Source organism: Hakea prostrata, chromosome 3, assembly GCF_041222555.1.
Source record: "Hakea prostrata isolate BN-2017 chromosome 3, UWA_Hpros_2, whole genome shotgun sequence".
Lineage (NCBI taxonomy): Eukaryota > Viridiplantae > Streptophyta > Magnoliopsida > Proteales > Proteaceae > Hakea > Hakea prostrata.
This window is the reverse complement of record NC_142602.1, coordinates 15,617,106-15,638,386: the sequence shown is the minus strand read 5'-3', so window position 1 is coordinate 15,638,386 and position 21,281 is coordinate 15,617,106. Positions and strand designations below refer to the sequence as shown.

At 38.1% G+C, this 21,281-nt stretch overlaps 1 protein-coding gene across 3 annotated transcripts in view; it reads left to right on the top strand.

Annotated features, from left to right (window-relative positions):
- LOC149021151 (P-loop containing nucleoside triphosphate hydrolases superfamily protein) overlaps positions 1–19,957 on the top strand; it is a 36,911-nt gene extending 16,954 nt beyond the window's left edge. Inside the window, exons 9-17 of one of the 3 annotated variants that reach the window (XM_089149410.1) lie at positions 926–985; positions 1,565–1,644; positions 5,505–5,827; positions 5,917–6,008; positions 6,313–6,439; positions 16,673–17,871; positions 17,975–18,279; positions 18,616–18,804; positions 18,958–19,957. In XM_089149410.1, coding sequence (XP_089005536.1) covers positions 926–985; positions 1,565–1,644; positions 5,505–5,827; positions 5,917–6,008; positions 6,313–6,439; positions 16,673–17,871; positions 17,975–18,279; positions 18,616–18,804; positions 18,958–19,060 — 2,478 coding nt within the window. In that variant the 3' untranslated portion in view covers positions 19,061–19,957. The remainder of the gene's footprint in view (positions 1–925; positions 986–1,564; positions 1,645–5,504; positions 5,828–5,916; positions 6,009–6,312; positions 6,440–16,672; positions 17,872–17,974; positions 18,280–18,615; positions 18,805–18,957) is intronic. The other 2 variants (XM_089149409.1, XM_089149408.1) reach the window with 2 other exon arrangements.
- Positions 19,958–21,281: the final 1,324 nt, after the last annotated feature.

The following is a 21,281-nucleotide window of genomic DNA, read 5'->3' as shown; positions in this document are numbered from 1 at the left end:
TTCAAAGGCTCCATCCCTCGCCACTCCCTTACCCTTTGGAGAGTTCTCAACCAAGCTATCCCCACCCAATCATTCCTCATTAGCCGCCATGTCCCAGTCCATCCCAACTGCATCCTTTGCTGGAACGACTTGGAAAACCCTGATTACCTCTTCTTCTCTTGCCTTTTCTCCAGATCTATTTGGAGAAAAGCCCTTGCTTCAATTTGGCCCCGTTCGAGGCGCTCCTATGGGTTTGCATGTGATCGGTCTTGGATGGTGAGAAACTTTTCAGGCTCTTCCATTTGTGATCGGATTTGTAAGCTTGTTTTCTGTGCCTCTATTCACCACATTTGGTGGGAGCGTAATCTTAGGAGATGGTTTCCAAATCTCGCTCTATTGACTTGATTTGGAATGCCATCTATTTTGATGTTTCCTCTAGGCTGTTAGCTACCCCCTATCTCCCTATTGATGATACCCCAAGGAATAGATTCATTGTTGTCTCCTGGGGTCTCAGCTCTTCTTTTCGGTCTTTCTCTTAAAGGCCTTGTATCCTTGTTTCCGTTCTTTTAATATAATTATTTATTCATCCAAAAAAAAAATTTCATACAAGTTCCATGACCTTCAAGCATTGCCATTCTCTCTCTCAAGATAATGCTACTTTATAAAAGCATGTTGTAAAGTCAGATATATTTTGCAAGAGAGAAGCTAGTAAAAGTATGTTGCGCAACAGACAGTGACTTGTAAGTCATGTCAAATCCGGCTCAGATGAAAGCGCATACAGTCTTCTGAATTATGGTCAAATCCAGCTCAGATGAAAACAGCCAGGCAGGCTGGATCATGCATTTTGCTTGCTCATATTTTTGAAGTTGAAAAGACTAGTGATCTGATTACTCAATACGTCCTTATTCTATTTTGTAGCCATTTTTATGCTTTCGTTCTGGTGCAGAGTGGGAAATCTTCTGCCATCTATGCTTGTGGAAGAGAGCAAGGGTTTGAAGTAATTGAGGTAATTTTGAAAATCTATGATAACTTCCATTGACAGTGTACATTAATGTTACTCTCTCTCTCTCTCTCTCTCTCTCTCTCTCTCTCTCTCTATCTATCTATCTATCTATCTATATGTACATGTACCTCAAGGGACATCAAGGATGACTAGAAATCCATGGTGTTGTGGAGTGACACCTGTGTAGGCACCTAGGCTTCCAGAATAATAATGAGTAAAGTAAATCTAAATCCCATGATTTGGTTTTGGGTGAACCCGAAAACACCCAGCCCAATGCTGGTTAGGCCTCAAACCTTGGTCCACATTTAGAGCTATGAGTCAAGTAGGTTCCTGTGATATACTTCTTGCCTAGTAACCTGTCTAGATTAGTTGTTCTCATATGCCCTGGTCGAATTTCTTCTTTATCTATCAACCAAATTTTTTTTAAAAGAAGTTTCCATAAGGCTATGCGGATTTGTCTTTGATAATTGTTCTGTATTATCATGCTAGCATTCTTAGTTGTTAAATTTTTTATAGTATATAGCCACAAATATAGCAGGTCCAAATCAGATGAGATGTATTCCTGATATATCTTTTTGCCAGGTCAGTGCTTCTGATTGGAGAAATGGAACTGTTTTGAAGGAGAAGTTCGGAGAGGCAGTTGAATCTCAGCGGTTTAAATGGTTAGCAAATATTTCCTCACTGCTGAATGAATCCTAGAACCTGCATAACTCTTGTCTTCGCTTACCAAGGATGTTTGTTAACCTAGTATTCTTGTATTTAAAATAAATGAATTCAAGTAAGTTAGAAAGTTAATAACCACAAGCATTTAACTAAGTTAAGCTGTCATTCCAAATAGGATGAATCCATAGAACAAAGGGGACCAACACAGTCTTATTCACTAGTACCACAAGAAAGAAATAAAAGTTGTAAAACACAATAAGAAGTACTTAAATATAACACTTGAACCAAGAGCTGAAATGCCATGGAAACTGAGAAGTTCTAAGACTTAATTTTGAAAAGAAAACAATCCAGCCTTCGTAATAGGAATACCACAGAAAACGTAAGGAGACTTAAAAAGAAAGAAATATCTAAGATTGTGAAATCATCCCAGCCCTGAACATGTTTAGTGCATGAGTCCATCCCTTATAAAAAACAGCAATAGCATTAGATTAGATTCAAAGCATATTATGCACCTTATGAATCTCAAGTAGAATTTGATCAGCAGATCATTGTAGAAAGTAACAACTCTATTGGGGAATTTAGTGTTCCCATCTCTAATTTTGATGAAACAGTGCATCATCGATGCCTTCTCTGAACTTGGCCCAACCAATTCACAGGGAGAGTCAAGTATAGTACTGAAGCATGAAACCACTATAAAGGTTTGGTTGTCTCTTATGTTTACAATAACATTGGCTACAAATTCCTTTTTATCAAAGGAAAAGGGATACTAATATTCACCTTAGGTTTTGCAAGAGGATCACTTTTTTAGGTTTGAAATTTGATAAGAGAGAGATGATTATGTAGGGGGAACCCTACGGAGTAGGTATCCTACAAGGGTTGGTGAGGAAATATCAAAGGGAAATTGTGGCAGAAAAATGAAAGATTGTATGCAACTTAGACAAACTTGCTGGGGTAGTATTCAGTAATAACCTAACATGCACAACTACGCTAGAATTCAATGGGTACAGATGGGGATGGGGATCATGGCAGCATACACCTAGCTGAGTGTCAGTTTAACAGAAAAAAAAAAAAAAAACTGCTATCCTTGTCCAGTCATAAAAAAAACAATGTGATAATTTTTTAAAAGGAAGCAGAAAAGACGATATTCATATCATGGAAGTAATATAAGGGGAAATTATATACCCATAAAAATATTTAGTTATGATGTATACTTGCGGTTATGTGACGGCTGGAAATAATAAAGAGAAAGAAACAACAAATTACAAATAGCATGGATTGGAATTTGGAAGCACCAAGGAAAGACAATAGTAAATAAACAAAGAAATTAGAGGAGAATAAAGGGGAAGAGTTTCCGTGAGAAGAGGAAAGAAAGAAAACAAAAAAATGCAGAAGCTGCGGCAAGGGGCTGTCGAACAGAAGAAAAGAAGGGCAGCAAGGAGCTGGCAGACAGAAAGAATGGGGGATGGGGCGAAAACCTGTTTCTGGCTAGAGATTGAAGAGAAGTGAGAAGAAAAAGACGTATCAAGAGAGAGAGTGTCATGCCAAGATGTGATGTGAGAGAGAGAGTTGAAGCGCAAGGAAATAAAATCTTTTTCCCTCCTAATTTATTCAATGTTTCCAGTCCATCGTGGTTACTTTACTTTATATGAAAGAAAAGGAAATTCAAAACTTAAAATTTAAAATTCAAAATAAACTCTAGATGACCTTCTTACTGATGCTCTAATACTAGGGTCAAAATTGAAAACCCACAAAAATACACTCAAGTGAAATGACCCATGGGTTGATTATAACCCATCGATTGACCCAATGCTTAGTTACGTAAATTACCCAAATAAAACCCAATACTCACATAAAATAAAACACAATAAAGGAATAGATTAAACCAATAGAACCAACTAAGGTGCACTAGGTGTGGTGCTGCTCGTAAAACCAATAGACTGTAGCAATCCGCTAGCCTCTAAAACTAGAAGTGTTGTGCTTTGGATTTGTGGAGAAAAAGAACAAAGGAAACCATCGATTTGGCAGAAGGAACACATCACCTATCTTTGATTTGGCAAAAGGTAAGCAAAAGAACTTCTTGGTTTGCACTTATTAGCTTGTGGCAGTGATCTTCACCAGCAATTAGCTCAACTCTCAGATACATCAGATCTCATGGGCTATTAGATTTGCAGCAATCACCCTAGATTGAATGGAAAAAGATCAGAAAAACCCCTTAGTTTGGCTAAAAAAATTGAAATCCCTTAGTTTACGAACCCTTGTGTTGTCTTGTTTCCAACTCTGCAAGTTGCAGAGGTGCGTGATTCAATTTTTCCCATCTTAAGTTGTCATGAGATAAGTATAATGATATTGATATGTACCAATGGGTATCAACTTGTATTGGCTCGATATGCATCAATACAATTGATACCATTGATCTGTATCAATAAAAATATTTTAATTTGAAAACAAAGATATGTATCAATAGATTTGTCAGAGATAATAGATAATATTTCCAATATATTTCTTTGTCAAAGATAATAGCTAGCAATAGACCGCTTGGAATAGAAAAAAGAACCCCATTACTCCAATAAAATGACTTGGAAAATTAAATAATAATAATATGAAAAAAACTCGATAATCAATGAAGCAAAAAGAACACTGGTTAACCACTTGGAATTTGAGATGAAGCACTAGTGGATACTGAACAGCTCATACTGATAATAAAGGTTACACAGGTTGTCTTGAAAGAGAAAATTTAGGCAAGAGGGTTGTAACAGTTGAAGGGCACTCTGCACTATGTCATTATATTTACAAGTTATGCTTAAAATCTCTGTGATATGTATTGGAATCAAAGGTCTTCTTTCTGCTGATGGTCTCAGGATAAGAAATGAGGGCATTGATCAATTTATTTTAGAGAAAGGAAATGGTATACGGAGAAAAAAGAAGACAGTGTGTCATAGGGAAGAAGAAGCCTCCAAGAAGAAAAGGACATAATTATTAGTTACAAAGAAGTCGAGGGGAAAAAAGGAGAAAGGTCACTGTCTCAGTAGGAAGGAGAAGGAGAAGAAAACTATAATAGACAGTAAGGAGGAGAAGGGAGAAAATAGAACACAAACTTACTGTTGGAGATGCCTGAATAGAGGACATTGGGCATGATCAAATTGAAATGCATTTTCTAACAGTAAGCAAACTATGGGCTTGTACATTGGTACTTGTAATTGGACATGAAGTGCTGGAGAGTCGCTTTATGAAATGCTTTAGACTATATATTTATATAGTTGAGTTTGTGAGCTGAAGATGAGTAGCTTCTACTACCATCTTGAAGAAGCCAAGTTTCAGTTCTGAAAACTTTGTATGCCATTAAGAATAGAACAAATTGCATTGGCACCCCAAAATGGAGGCTTTAAAGCACTGACAACCGGCTTTATGTTTAAAAAGCACAGACACCCCAATTCATTAAACACATTAGTCCATTCTGTTAGTGAAACAGTTAATCCATTGTTTATTTTTCTTCAATTCCAAAAATGCCCTTACCAAAATTTGAGGAGAAAAAAATAAAAAAATCCAAAAACAATGTCTTCATCAAATAAGCTTCGTAGGTGGAAGAATGTCTTTTTTTTTTGTTTTGGTAAATGAGAATAAGATTTCTTGGAAGGGTATAGTAGTCTGTGTGATAATATAACTAACCATTTTTTAAACATAAAGTGGGGTGTCAGTGCTTTAAAGCCTCCATTTTGGGGTGCCAGTGCAATTTGCTCTTAAGAATAACTTGTGCAACTTTAATAGGAGTTGGAAATATATGGAAGAAACAAATTCAGAAGCATAATTGCGTACTCTGTTTATAGTTTTTATATTGATGCCTTGACTAACTTTCTTCCAGGACAAGAAGGAATCCTCCACGCTTATGGAAGAAACCTGCACCTGCAGTTCTGGCAAACCGAGAAACTAGTGAAACTGCCAATGGAATCCACAATGAGGTGGTTGAGCTCATCTCATCCACTGATGAGGAAGTATCAGCAGACACACAGGAAGGGTCTGGAAAAGTTGTAAAAGAAAATGGAATTGCCTGTAGAGAAGGTGCAAAGAAAAGTCTAATTCTCTTTGAGGATGTGGATATAATTTTTCGTGAAGACCGGGGTTTTGTTGCTGCTATACAACAATTTGCGAGAACAGCAAGGTGTCCAATTATACTCACAAGCAATTGTAAGAGTTTCAAATCAACTGAGGATCTTACTTCTTATGCTCTTTTTATAATGTTTTCTATTTATATGAACATACTGTTGTAATTCCAGGTAAGGATCCACTTCTGCCAGATAATTTGGACAGGCTTGAAGTGTCTTTTACTGTACCATCTCTGGAAGAAATTGTTTCTCATATATACATGGTAATTATCTTGCAATGCATTTTCATTCGCCTGCCTTCTCGGATATCAAGTCTTGAATCCGGATCTTCTCCCCGTCGGGGGAGCACTCTCCCCCATGGCTTCCTGACCACAAACATCAGTGGGTCCCACTGGTGAAAAAAAAAACTTTTTTTAATTTTTTCCAAAAAGTGTTTTTCACCGTGGGCCCCACTGATGTGTGTGGTCAGGAAGCGTGGGTGGAGCACTTTGTGCTCCCCGTACGGGTCGCTGATCCGGACTCTCAAGTCTTTGCATGTTTGAATCATATTTGTGTATTTTTCTGTAGGTCTGTGCTGCTGAAAAAGTCAAAATTCAGCCAAAGTTGATAGAGCGAATTGTTGAATGCTGTCGTGGTGATATTCGGAAAATTATTATGCTTCTCCAGTTCTGGTGCCAGGGTGGACAATATCAAGGTTGGTAACCAGCATAAGCAGAGATTTATTAATGTGAAATTTTGGAGTTCGGAATTTTGATATTGACTTAAACTGCAATACTTGATATTAACTTCATGCAAACATAAACTTAATGTTGTCTGTACACCTTGGGCTTGTGGAAACAGAGAAAAAATAGAGTGGGGATGGATACCTGTAATGAATTGATATCCTTGAGAACATCATCATCACATTTTTCCTTAAACTGATGTAACCTCCAAATTGAGTGCCAGTCTTCAGGATCAATTAAATTGAAGCAGTAAATTAGTGTTCTTCAAACCTGCAGTTGAGGGATTAGGGCTGATTAGGGTGTCTTAGGTTTTGTAGGAATGGGAATTTAGGGTTTGGCTAGGGTTAGAAGGGTTAGGTTTATTGAAATTCATATCTGAACCTTAATTTAATTGTAGAATTGAAACTCCAAGTCTAGGGTTTGGGAAAATTAGGGTTTTTAGGGGTAGCTAGGATTCTTAATTGGGATCCAGTGCAAGGGGAAGGAAGGGAAAAATGATCCCAAAAGGGTAGGAAATTTGGTGGAGGGGATTGGGAGATCTAGAATCTAGAGTTTTGGGGAAAAAGAAGAAATTTCAGAATTTAGGGTTTTGGGTAAGATGATTAGGGCTAGGGTTGGATTTGAAGGTTAAGGGAGGGAAGAGGGTGTGAATATTAGGGGGAGTGGGATATGGAAGAGTGTCTTGTGAGATCTGGGGTTTAGGGAAGAAAACTATGGCTGCTGCAAGAGAGAAGAGGAGGGGAAAGGGGAAGGTACGATCAGGGCAGGGTTGGAAAGAAAGGGGTGTTCCTCTAGGGCTGTGATGGTGGGTGGTAGGGTTTGGGATGGTGAAGAGATAAATTAGGGTTAGGGGAGGGGAGAAGGTAAGCCGTAGGCCAGGGTGGGGGGAAAAGAGAAGGGAAGGGAAGGGAAGGGTAGGGGCAGTGATGGGGTTGTATGCTTGTTGGGGAAGAGAGGTTGAAGAATTGGAGCAATGTAAGCGAGCACCAGGCAGCCGCAGGCTGCTTCCCTGGAAACCCTGCGATTCCAATCAATTCACCTTCAAAACACTGTTTATTCAATAATTCATAAGCTGCCTTGTGTACAGGTGTGGGGCTATATTTATAATCTTACGTACTTGGACTCCAAATTTGAAAGCAAATCAAACTGGGACTACTATTTCACTTGTGACTCCCATCAACTAAAGACTCTCCGTTATCTCATCCTAGGATGATTCAAATTATGAAACAAGAGTAGGACTAGTCTCCCAGCAGAACTTGGATTATAACCAAAGGATTCCTTCCTAAAGTAGGACTCCTAACTTGACTAGGACTCTGTCATATCTTGACCAAAACTAAAAGTACCAAAATAAAATAGAGTTTGATTCCTACTAACATGCTGAATCCAACTAACCCTAATTGAACATATTAGAACAGTCCAAATTACCAAAATGCACTTCACATAGTGCAGTTTTCCTTCAGGGCCATAGAGTACTTGGCAGCAACCCTAGGCCCTCGGGATGGCCCTGGGTCTGGTTCACATCATTAATAGAAGCCAAGCGTCCCTTCCTTATCAGTTCCTAAGAATCATTGTGCTTTTTCTCAAAATGGATCTTATTGTCCAATATGAATCACAAGAGAAATGTTTTAGATTGCAAATTGAGTAAAAAAAGAGGATAGCTTAATTGGAGGGGAATAAGGAAAATTGGGAATTGAGGGATGGAGATTAGGAGGTGTAAGAGGAAGGGTTGTGTCAAAGTGGGGAGTCACAGAATGCAATGAGATGCATAGGGAGCGACAGAGGAAAACTGCAAAACTACCTGTATCTTAAAAGGTTAGTGGGGGATGTGAGGTGGGGCAACAAAGTCCAGTTACAACAATGAGTTGTAACAGCTTGTTACAAACAGCTTTACCCCTATGGCACCTTATATATTGGAGAAAATGATCATAAACTGAATCTGAAAGAGAAATATAACTCAATTGCTGACTCTTGAGACTCCAACTTTTGACCAAAATAACAGAATAAACTCCGAAATGATTAATCCACATTCCACAATCAGACTAAATAAGGCTCCTAACAACGGAAAAACCTGTGCACATGCCTACTTTATCCTCCTTTTCTTCTTATTATTAACTGCATCCTTCCTATTTACCCCAACTAACATAGAGGTTAGCAACCCACCCTCTTTGTGGAAGGAGAAGAAAGAAGAGTTTGGGGGATGGTGCAAAAAGTATATATATATATATATATATATATATATATTTTTTTTTCCCGCTAAAAGGATCATTATATTAAGCGAAGAAGAAATATTAAAAATACATCAATTAATACCGTATAAAGAACCAACCTCCCTTACCCGCAACAACTGTTGCCCCCAATACACCCTTCCTCACTGGTTCCTGCTCAGATTAGAAACCACTAACTTATAAAACGAAATCTAGGACGTCTAGAGGCATCCATATCAAGTTCATTAAGGATTGAAGCTGACCAAGGAATGTTAATATCAGAAATTCCTGTTCTAGCTGCCGAATTTGCCAAAAAATCTGCCACTGTATTAGTTTCACGATAGCAATGTGAAATCTTCCAATCTATAGTCAACAAATATTCTTGTAACTCTCTCCACATATGAAAGATATACCAAGGTATTTTCTTCTGCTGTATTAAAGTCACCACAGCTTTTGAATCACTTTCTACCCAAAGCTTATTAATTTGTAAATGCCTTGCCCAACGTAATCCGTGAATGAAAGTTTCCAATTCAGCCTCAAAGTTGGTTTTAACATTTAAAAAAATACTGAAATTGAAAACCACCGCAACAACTTCATTTCGAAAGACTCCTCCACCGCCAGACCTTCCTGGATTGCCTAAAGAAGACCCATCAATATTTAGTTTAACCCAACCTACAGCAGGAGGACACCAAAAAATTTCTTGTGGAGGAGCAGCACTAAAAACAGAGAAGTGAAGGCCCAGTCTTCTTGCATCCGAAAAAATGGTAGGGGTTACTTTTCTTCCATCCATTTTAAAGCCAAACTGTACTAAGTCTGAAAAAATTAAACTCATCACCTCATCAGTCCTGAAATTTAAATTTTCAAACCGGATTTGATTGCGGACCATCCAAAGAAAGTATAAAAGCAAACAAAATCCATTAATCCAAGCAGTCTGTAAAGGAGACTGTGAAGCCTGGTGTTTCCAAGCCTTGAACGACTCTACAATCGAATCTTTTCTCGTCCAACTATAACCAAACTTTGCTGCAAAAGCTTCTCCACATCTACGTGAAAATGAGCAGTGAAGAAAGAGATGTCCTATGTCCTCTGAAGCTTTACCACATAGATTACAACGAGAGGCCAGCATAATCCCTTTCCGAGTCAACAAGGCATCAACAGGTAGCCTATCATGAAAAAGTCTCCAATATAAAACTTGTTGTCTAGGTTGCAAAGAAGTCTTCCAAATACTTTTAGCCCATTCCAGTTGTTCTCCTTTTCTACGATAGAGATCCCATGCCGATCGAAAACTAAACTCTCCCCCTACTGAACCTTGCCAATGACAAACATCAACAAAACCAGCACAAGGTACAGGATATAACATAATAAGAGAGATTACCTCTTGAAATTTGGCATTGTCCACTGACGGAAATATCCACTCCCCCCTTGTAAGTAAGCAATGCAATGATCAATTTCAATTGACCCTCTAAATCTAGAGGAATACCAACATAGTCTGCAATGGTAAAATTCCCCAACCATCTGTCAAACCAGAAATTTATATTCTGACCATTTCCAAATATATATATATATATATATATATATATATATATATATATATATATATATATATATATATATATATATATATATTAAGTTCATATTACAGCGAGCCTTCATTTTTCTCATTCAACCTTGGACCTGGTATAGTAGTATGTACTATGAACCCTATGACTAAAACTTTATACGCTGTCAACTAGATGCTAAGGAAGAGAAGAGATAATATAGGAGGGTTTTACTCCTTATTTAGCAAGTTAGTTACGTTAAAATCCCATTTACAAAGGATAAGCTTTGTGAGATCATAAATGTGAGGCTACCTTTATATGCAAGGACTTGGTTAATGGAATGAGGTCTCACATTATATTTAGTTGGTTGATATAGGATCTGATTTGGGTTTCTGGTCATTGTGAAGGTTTAGTTTTATATTAAAAAGGTTAATTTGTTCTTTGACATTTGATTGCATGTGTTCTCAATTTTTAATTTGAGAGTGATGAAAGAGGACAGGACCAGGTGTGTTTGCTCTATCACTGGACAGCTTTGTTTTACTAATAATATGCGAACTAGCATCCAAAAGCTGTTGCAACTTAATAAGGAAACATAAACCACACGGTAGATTTAACTATTAACAGCAATTACTGAGTAAAGCCAACACTAGCTTAGAGCCTCTAACATTAGGGACACTCCATGAATTGTGAGTAGGCCTAGCACTACTACCACTGCAAGGAAGGTCCACTCTTCAATTCCCATTGGATTACAACTTAGCACTCTGCCACAAGCTGGAGCATATAAATCTTCCATGCTCAGTTTGGAAATAAGTACTAGAAAGTAGGGCCAAAAAGAAACATGGACAGATCAGCAAACTGATCAGTAGATGAAACAAGTGCAATAACATTCTTGAGTCAATGTGTTTGTTCAAGGGTTGCTGGCAATCTAGATTGCAGCTTAATTATCGCAAGACATTGTCATATGTTTGAGTAATTGAAAAACCAAACTCTTGTAGGAGTTTTACACCAATCCCCCCCTTCCACACACACACACACACACACCCAAAAAGAAAAAGAAAAAAGAAAAGAAAGGAAACACACACACACCTCTCTCTCTCTCTCTCTCTCTCTCTCTCTCTCTCTCTCTCTCTCTCTCTTGTAGGAGTTCTTTCAACTGGATAATTAAGCTGCCGTATGAGTCATAGCTTGATTCTCAACGTCAGCAATAAATTAGACACCATAGTTTGATTTTTTTGTACCACTTTGCAGTGAACTTACTATGGTGATTTCATAACTTAGATCATAACACACTCGTAAGAAGAAATCTTATCTCAAGTCTTAAAAGTTAGATCGATAAACTTCCCAGGTAATTTTCTGCTCCAATTTGGATAACCAAAATCTACTAATGTTGTGTATCCATAGGAGTAACTGGTTTTTGTGCAAACATACTACTATTAGATAAAAGATCCAACACATATTTCCATTTGATAGACTAATCCCTTACTTGCTTTGTGGTACTTCAATACCTAAATAGTTGAGGGAACCTGATTCTTTCATCTGAAAGTGCTGATATAGAAAAGATTTTACGGCTGCAACGCCAAATTTGTCCTTACCTGACACGGTAATGTCATTGACACAAATAACTAACACAACCCCTGTAGAACCTCTGAGAGAAGAATGATAGAGTGGTTGGAAATTGGAATAGCATAGTGTTTATCACAGTTGGTACCGGTCGAGGTCAGGTGTCAGGCAGACCTCGGGTGACTTCCTAAGACCATAAATAGTCTTTCATAGTTTACAGACTCTGTGGATTCTTCTTGAGCTACATACCCTGGAGATATTTCCATATACCTCCTACAAATCACTATATAAGAATGCTGTCTTGACACCCAGCTAATAGAGAAGCCAATGAAAATTTACCACCAGGGAACAAGAACCTGGACCAAATTTAGATGGGTAACTGCTCAGGTCTCAAAATCATCCAAACCACACATTAATAATTGTCATGGCACCTAGGTGATTCAAAGTGTTGGAGAGGGTTGAAGTCGAAGCCATGCTGAAAAACAAAAAAGGCGAGCAAGGTTTCGAGTCTACTGCTTAGGCGATGCCTCGGCAACTATGCATATTGTTGAAATAAACGATTGTAGTAGAATGGCTTATTGATCCATGATCTCAAGCCCTCTATTTATAAATAAGTGGAAAGTAGAATGTTACAATAAATAGAATTTTACATGAATGCAAACTCTAATTTAACTCCTATACAAACTCTTATTAGACTCCTAATAGAATCCAACACTCCCCCTCAAGTTGAGGCATGGATATCACACATGCCCAACTTGACCAAAAGAGTATAAAACATCTGTCCAGGTAAACATCTGCAATTTGATCTTCAAACTTATAGATTACTTCTGCCTTATAGACTTCCATTTGTTGTGTCCTCATCTTTACTGCAACTTTATGTCTCCAAGGAAGAACGCCCAAGAAAAAAGGTAGAATCTTCAAATGTTGAGAAGACTGAATTTCTGCGCAAATCTGAGGGAAAATATATTTTTGGGGTAACAATTGCTAGGGTAAAATAGCCAAAGTGAAACTTTTGATTTGTAGCAATGTTAGATCTTTAAAGGGAAAGTTTGCCAAGGGACAATCTCCAAAGGTAGGGAAAAATTTGTCAAGATAAGTGACAATCTCCAAAGGTAATAGAGATCTAAGTTTTGCAAAGGTCAAACGACAAATCTTTTGCAAGGTTAGATCTTCGAAGGGAAGATGTCAAGTTTAGGGGCAAATCTCCAGGGTTAACAGAGATCAAGTTCTGCACAGTCAAAAAGATAGCTCTATAGCAATGTTATTACTCCAAAGTAGAAGATTGCGAAGGTAAGGGACAAACTTTCAAAGGTAACAAAGATCAAATTCTACATAAGGAAGTCTACATGAAAGGCATTGAATTGTAGACATCTTCAATCTCCCCCTCACGTGTAGCTTTACATGTGGGAAAACAATAACAAAGGAAAGGAATAAATTGTAATGGTAAGATGAAAGTATTAGGAAAACAAATCTAGAGAAAATGACAAAATTTGAAAGGGGGTTGACCGAGTCTACGGTGCCACTGATGAAGGTCTGATATTACTGAATGGACCGGATTAGAAGATGTAGTCAAAGCAAAAGTAGATCCTCCAATCGGCTCGAGCAAATAAAGTCCATTTACCACGACCAATCTCCTTCCCTGTGACCAGATCATGAAGTAGCAAGGTAGGAGTTGGTAGGGGTAGTAGAGGAAGTAGTGGTCGAGGCCTGTACCGGCAGAGAAGACTGCAGAATACATCACAGAGTAGCGAACTCCTCTTGTGAAAAAACAACGTCTGCAGAGGGTGTGGTGGAAACTGTCTCAGAAAGATTAGCCTTTGGTTTTCCCTTTCTTTGTGCTCGTTTTTGCTCAAAATCAACAGGCTTCCCATGCAGTTTCCAACAATTTTCCTTGGTATGATATGGTTTGTGACAGTGCTCACACTTGACAATCTCTTTATCCGGATCAGATTTAGTGTGAACAGACTGTAAAGCTGATTTCTCCATAATAGGAGTATGAAGCATGACTAATCGACGGGTTTCCTCACACTGAACAAGAGCATAAGACTGTTCTAATGTAGGAAAGGGAAAACGACTTAAGACTTGCACTCTGATATGATCGTACTCCACGTTCAAACCTGCCAAGAAGTCATATACTCGAATCTTATCAATGTGCTTCTTATATGTCGCCACATCATCTGGATTAGTGGGGTGATAATCCCCATAATGTTACAACTCTTGCCAAAGAGATCGCAACTCAGCATAATAGTGGGCCACAATTAATTCCTTTTGGGTAGTCTCATGAAGCTTCTGTCGTAATTCATAAACCTGTGTATCATTCCCCAACTGTCCATATGTTTCAGTAGTAGCCTTTCAGATTTGGGCTGCAGTATCAAGTAATAGGTAACCCCGGGCAATATTTGGATGCATGGAATTCAAAAGGAATGACATAATAAGAGAGTCATTTGATATCCATTTATCCTGTAAAACACTTGCGGTAGTGGGTTTGATAGTGGTGCCCGTAATGTATCCAACTAGTCATCTTCCAGCAACAGTCAGGTAAGCAGATCGAGACCAGATCAAGTAATTTGTGCCGTCAAATCTTACCGAAAGAGAATGAAGAGTGGGAAAATATTCGGATCCAGTGGGAGCAGTAGTATCATTTGTGGCTGCCATGTTGAAAGAATTGTCTGCAGTTCTTCATTCTTCACCCCTTGAAAAAAAACTAAAACGTCGCAGAATGCAATAGCCAAACAATAATATGATCAAATCTCATTTTTCCCCTTCTTTTTTTTTTTCTTAACAGAATTGTAGATTAGAAGAAGAAGAGAGAAAAAAAAAAATAATATGGTTCGGTCAAAGAGAACCAAATATGGTCTAAATTTGGTTTGGGAATTTGAAAAAGAGAAAAATCTGGTTCGGCCAAAGGACTGGTCTGGTTTATTGAAGCGATGGGCTTAAAGGGATTTCATCATCGTCCCTGGCTTAAAAAAGATCGCAAATCAAAGAGATGGACTTAAAACAGATCGCAAATCAAAGAGTGGCAGAGGCAATGGTGAAAGCAAATTATGGAAAACAACTCACAATCCCTGGAAGCTAGAAGTAGATCGATTCTTTCTCTTCCTTTCTTTTTTTTTTTTTTTTTTTTTTCTTTCTTTCTTTCTTTCTTTGGTCGATGGCGGAAGCAGCGATGAGAGCAGCACCAGTACCAGCGATGGTAGCAGCAGGGTTCTTGACGATAGCAGCGGCTGTAGCAGCGGTGGTATCAGCAGGGTTCCTCTTCTCTTCTTCTTTCCTTTCCCTCTTGGTTTTGGAGATCGATAAGTGCAGAAAATTTCTGAATTTGAGTTTCTGCAATAGTTGCAGAAAAAAACCTGCGATGATTGTAGAAAAAATTCTGCAATTGTTGCAGAAGAAAGAATGGTTGTAGAAAAAATTCTGCAATTGTTGCAGAAGAAAGAACTCTACGACGGTATTATAGTTGCAGAAAATTCTTGTGATGGGTTTTACTGAAAAAAAATTGAAGAATATCAATCGAACTTAGGCTCTGATACCATGTTGAAATAAACGATTGTAGTAGAATGGCTTATTGATCCATGATCTCAAGCCCTCTATTTATAAATAAGTGGAAAGTAGAATATTACAAGGAATAGAATTTTACATGAATGCAAACTTTAATTTAACTCCTATACAAACTCTTATTAGACTCCTAATAGAATCCAACACATATATATGACTAATTTCCTTTGAGCCTTAAGCCATTCAAGACACCTTGTCAATTCTGCTTACATCTGACTAATGTGCTTCACAGCCAGACGAGCCTTAAGCCATTCAACGAAACTATCTAGCTTTACCTAATTGTGTATATCCAGTGACTTTGCACAAGATCTGTACCAGGAGGTAAATCTAGCAAGACCATGTTTATCAAGAGAGTTAAGCTTCCATATAGATAGTACTTAATTGATTTCAGTCATTGTTATTAGTTTGTCGTTGTCTAATTCTCCTTTCGAGTTTCTTCCTCTGTTTTTTCCTGCTAACAGCCCATTGAAGCATCTTAGTTTATATTAGTTTAATACTTTTTCAACTGGGACTGTTGAGTAGGCATGAATGATTCAGTTGGTAAGCCCCATCGCTATTTGACTGAAATCTAAAGAGTTCAAAGGAGTCATCTAGTCTCTGTTTACCATCATTTTTCTTCATCATTTTTGAAACTCCATGATATTTACTAGTATACCTTTTGATATTGTTTTGTCATTACCTAGAAAGTGCCATTTTCTTTAAAATAATTGGTTCCTTACCTTCTTTCTGATTCTTCAATGTCTTCAATCTTCCCACTGTTCTTAATGTGGTTGCAGCCTCTGTGCTCATCTAGATTGTAATATGTTGAACCACTGCATCCTGTTATTGGTGAAACAAACCGGGCAGTATTTGTGAAAATCCAGTGAGCTGTCTGATAGAATTGCCATCAGAGATAGTTGTTTAAGTATGTTCTTTTATTAGTTAGGGTTCTGTAGGAAAGACAATTGCCATAGTAATGTCAAACATGGAATTATTTTGATCCAGGATGGAATGCCACAGTAGTGAATATTTCACAACAAAACAATTCTCTTTCTCCAAAACTCTCCAACCCCCCTCCCCCCCTTTCTGATTAAATTCATAGCATATGGATATTTGTAAATTTGTTCATCTTCCTTTGGTTGCTATGGTGAGTGTGTTGCATTTTCTTTTGAAAAATATGCACATGAAACTCTAATGTGCAGACAGTCCGCTTGATAAAAAGAATTAACTTTTTCTCATTTGACCAGATTAGGAGAAACAAGATGAGATAACAGGCAATATCTAGTTGGCTACTTAGTGTTTTCGTGATCACTTGTAATATTCTGTTATTTTAGTCAAGTGGTTTCTGATTTGGTGTATCAACTTTCAGACAGAAACATGCATTCTCTCTATGGACCAATGCAGTTTGATATTGAAGCAGCGCAATTGAGTTTACCAAAGGTAATCCCTTGGGGATTCCCTTCTCACTTATCAGATCTAGTAGAGAAGGAGATAACTAAGTCTTTGTCCATGGTGCAAGGAAATGCCAACACTAAGGATACACAGGATGCCATGGAAATGCATAACACTGAAACAGAGACTATTGTGGCAAAGAAGGAATCCATGTTAAGTAGAAACTGTTCCATTCATGAGGGTGATCAATTTTCAACTCGGTTAGATGCTGTTTATGACTTACCTGATGTGTCAGGCTCCCCAGTTGTGTCCACTCGAAAATCTACGAAACGCCGAATGCATACAGTTGTGTCTTCAGACTCTGAGGATGAATTCTCTTGTGGAATCCCTCCAGATAAATTGGAAATTTTGTCTGGGTATCCGAGCAATGATCTTTTGTCAGTTATGTCTGTCCCATCAATTTGTCTAGATGTGGGAACTGAGGACTCAACCTTAGCTGCTGATCCACAACATTGTACTGAAAGGGAAAAATCAGAGGGAAATCATTACAAGTATTTTGAAACAGAAACTGATCAGCACATTGGTGAGAGGGGGAAATGGGTAGATATTTCATGTGTACCAGAATCATCATTTGTACCTGAAACTGAAATCAGCGATGCAGTACCATTTGTGTCTAGGACTCCATCCTTTAACCATCTTGCCATTACTGAGGAAACTGTTTCTGTAAGTTGTGATGAATCGATGCAAAGAATATCTTTGATGGAGGTTGACTACATCAAGAAAACTATGCCAGGATTCCAAAATCTCTCAGAAAACAGGTTTGGAAACACCTTTTATGTTGATGCAGATCCAGTTAATGGAGATGATGAGGTTGGGGACTCACAAAATGACCATTCAGAACATCCAGAGGCTGTAACCAGAGGATATCAAGTCATGGATGAATGTAGTCGTATTAATTTCCACAAATTTTCTCCTATTGAGGATCCTCGGTGCACAGTTGAAGCCTTTTCAGTTCAGGAAACATGGCAAAAATTACGACAGCGTCGGACAGATCTCAAATCATACGTTACCCCTCAACAGAGGGATGCTTATCAGATGGTGAAGCTTACTTCTCAAATGACCTGTCTGATCTCGGATACTGATTTGATGCTCAGTTGCTGTCAGCTTCTTATTAGTGTAAAGTCCTTTTTGTTGCCTCTTCAATTCTGGATTGGAACTGATGCTATTCCTTTTATGTTGTAACAAAAATCGACTGTCATGTTAAGAAGGTTTTCTGCAGGACTCCCTGGAAGGCTCAATGGTTCGTTGTGTGGAACTGGATTCATACCATTGGTACGATGATCAAATTGAGATGGCATCAACTACTGCACAACATGGTCTTTGCTTCTATGAAAAGGAATGTGCTGCAAAGGCATTGAATTTAGGTCCTAGAAAAAGAGTGGATTTGGCCTGGGAGATGTTGACTTCCACAGCTAATACCACAGCCATGGGAAAGCTGATCACCCAAGATATGAGTGCAAGTCAGACTTCATGTGGCAGACATTGCTTGGATATTGAACTACCAAGGAGGATTTCTACAGACAGGTATAACCTACTCTTATGGGATCTAAAATGCTAGCTTTCTGTATTCCTACTCACACGAGCCCCTTTATCTCAACATTGACTAATTCATGATTTGGATTACTAAGCGCTAAAAATGGTTTCCTAAGTTAAATCAGATCATACTCAGTTTCATCTATGTTGAGTACTGTTGTAGTTACCAATGTCATGCAACTGTGCCTCGTCTTTCCTTCCTTTCTTATTTTTGGTGCCACCATATGAGGGTTGGGGGATTCAAGTGTTTTTTGTTTTGAAATTGAATTTTTGTTCGTTATCCTTCCTGCAATTTACATTTGTTGTGTGCATGAGTATGCAATGCAGCAGCTTCCTACCACGACTTTATGGTAGAATTCAGTCCATGGTTCCTCCAAAATCTCACTTCGCATTGATGGGAGCTGCTTTCCATGAGTACATGTTTACATTGGGCCAAATTTCAAGGTCAGAAACTTCTCGTTTGTCAGAAACCTTTGAGAAGACAGAGCGATCGCTCAGGTACTCTCAACGACACAGGTAGGTTTAATTGGTATGAAATTTACAGCTCAGTTACCAATAATCTTTTCAAACTCACCAATGCTTGGCACTCCTATTTTCTTTTCTTATATTTTTCTTTTTTTAAAGAAAAAACCAACTGGGCTCATGTTATGGTGTTGCGGCCTTTTGCAGAGGACAGGCTGCTCAACACTACTTGAACTCCGGTGCACTGGTACTTTCTGAAGAAGATCTGGTTTTGCTGTCTCAACTAGGCCAGTATAGCAAGGTAACATGAGAATCAATGGGGATTGATACGTAGACAAATGTTCGAGGAAGACAGGTAGGGTGTGTTGGGTTTTCGTCTAGCAGATGGCTCATGGAGCTGCTCATCTCTGATATTGCTGGCATAGCAAAATGCATAGATGGAATGCTTTTCAAAGAAAGGTCGGAGAATGGGATCAACTGAAACTTGGGCATGTGCCCCTGAATTAGGGACTTTCCTGGGACTTCCTCATGGCAAAAGTTGTTGATAACAAGAAGATAATATATCTCATGGAGATCTCTGAGTCGGTTTTTTGAAGGCTCAGCCATCCCTCGTAACAACCATTTTCATAAATCCGTTCTAACATAATTTATTTTTATGTTCTGTAGTCTTTCTCGAACTCACTAAAAAAATGTATAGTTTATTTTTTGAAAAATAGTTTATTTTTTGTTGCTCTTAATGAATTTATTGATGTCAGGATGCAGGAGCCTTGGTCTTATTCAAGATGAAATTAATAAAGTTGGATCAATGGGGGTTATTTTTATTTTTTATTTTTTTGGAGGACGGAACCTCTTTAAACATATTTGGGTTTCGTTCTGGGATTTCTGAATTTTTAAGAAGATAGAAAGGAGTGTGTTTTAAGTTTCTATTAGGTCACCCACAAATTAAACATGGCTAGCACTTCACCATGTCTATGTGTATCATCAGAGTAGTTCAAAAGCTCTGTTCAGGTATAAGAGGCTAAGAGCTACGTAACAAGGGACCGTGGTCGCTATAACCGAAAGGCGGAAAGAAAAACCCTTTGAGGCGTTTCCATGTATGAGTGTAAATTCTATTTAACCAATTGCGAGCTTATTGCGACTGACACACACCTAGATGTTTCAATTTTTCTGTAAAATTGATTTTACATGTTTTTGTGTTATGAGATTGTCATTTGTTTGAAAATGGGATGGACCTTCAGTGCTGCACATTAAGTAGTGAGCTATGTATGGCCAGGAGAATGGATGGTCCAGGGTGAAATCTCGACTACCCGATATGTATGTTTGTTTTTTTTTTAATTTTTAATTACTGTTTCAATTTTACTTACCTGTAACTCAAAAACAAAAAATGCAAAATGAGTGGTTAAGATTTCGATCTCGACCACTTGAGAAGATCCTGGAATGCGCAAAGCTGAAGTTGAACCCCTAAAAATGAGTGTATGATGAAATATTTCTTAATAGGTTCATAACATATGAAAAATTTTGTTTTTAAGAGAAGATGCGAGGGTGGGGGGAGGTGGGGGGTTTGGGTGGCTTTGAGAGACCATTGTTGAGATCACTTGATCAAGTTTTTGTTCCCTAAAATAACATGCCTTTGCATGTTCTACAAAAGCTGTTCTTTTGATGGTTTTTCCTATTAGTTCAATCTTAATCATCTAAACAAGTATTAGTGTGTTTTGTGTCCGCCCTTGTGGTGTGTTTTGTGTCTACCCTTGTGGTTTGCATTTGTGACGTGTCTCCCCCTATGTGGGTGTTGGTGTTTAAATGTTGATGTATTTGTTACAACTTTTGTTCTAACGGTTTATTGGGCTTGACCCATACCTTAGTTTGGATGACCTTATCTATTGCATGTATGACAGTTTGGTCACTTTCCGCTCTTTCGTTCGGATCGAATCTTGTGTCTTGATGCCCCTATCATTGAGAAACAAAAGAACATTGGAACTGTTCTTCAAGAACGTTACTAAACAATTATCTATGGCCGAAATTTTATCTTGTTCATTTCTGACCTTGTGGATGAGTGACACATGTTTATAGGTTACATCAAAGGATTGATGTTAGATTTAAAAAAAATATATTTTTTATTTCAATTTAATCTCAACTCTTTAATATAATCTATGAACACGTATTATTCATTAAGAAATGAATGGTCCATTGTCTTTTTATTTTTGGAAATGAGAATATCTGAATACCTTTTTTTCCTTTTTTTTAAAACGGTAGCTTGTTACTATGGGGTGAGAACTAAATTACTAATATATGTACCGCCGAGTGAGTGCGAACCCAAGACCTCTCATGGGAGGGCGGATCTTTAACCGCTTGACTAACCCATCATTGACGAATACCTGTTAGATGCCTTCTCTCATTCTATTGGTCTCTCCTACGACAGGTGTCGGATTTCTGAAATTTGTACGTCAAAATTCACTTGATACCCAATAGATGCTTTCTCTCCTTATTCTATTGGCTACCGCAGGGTAATACTATCTTTTTTCTCCCCTCTT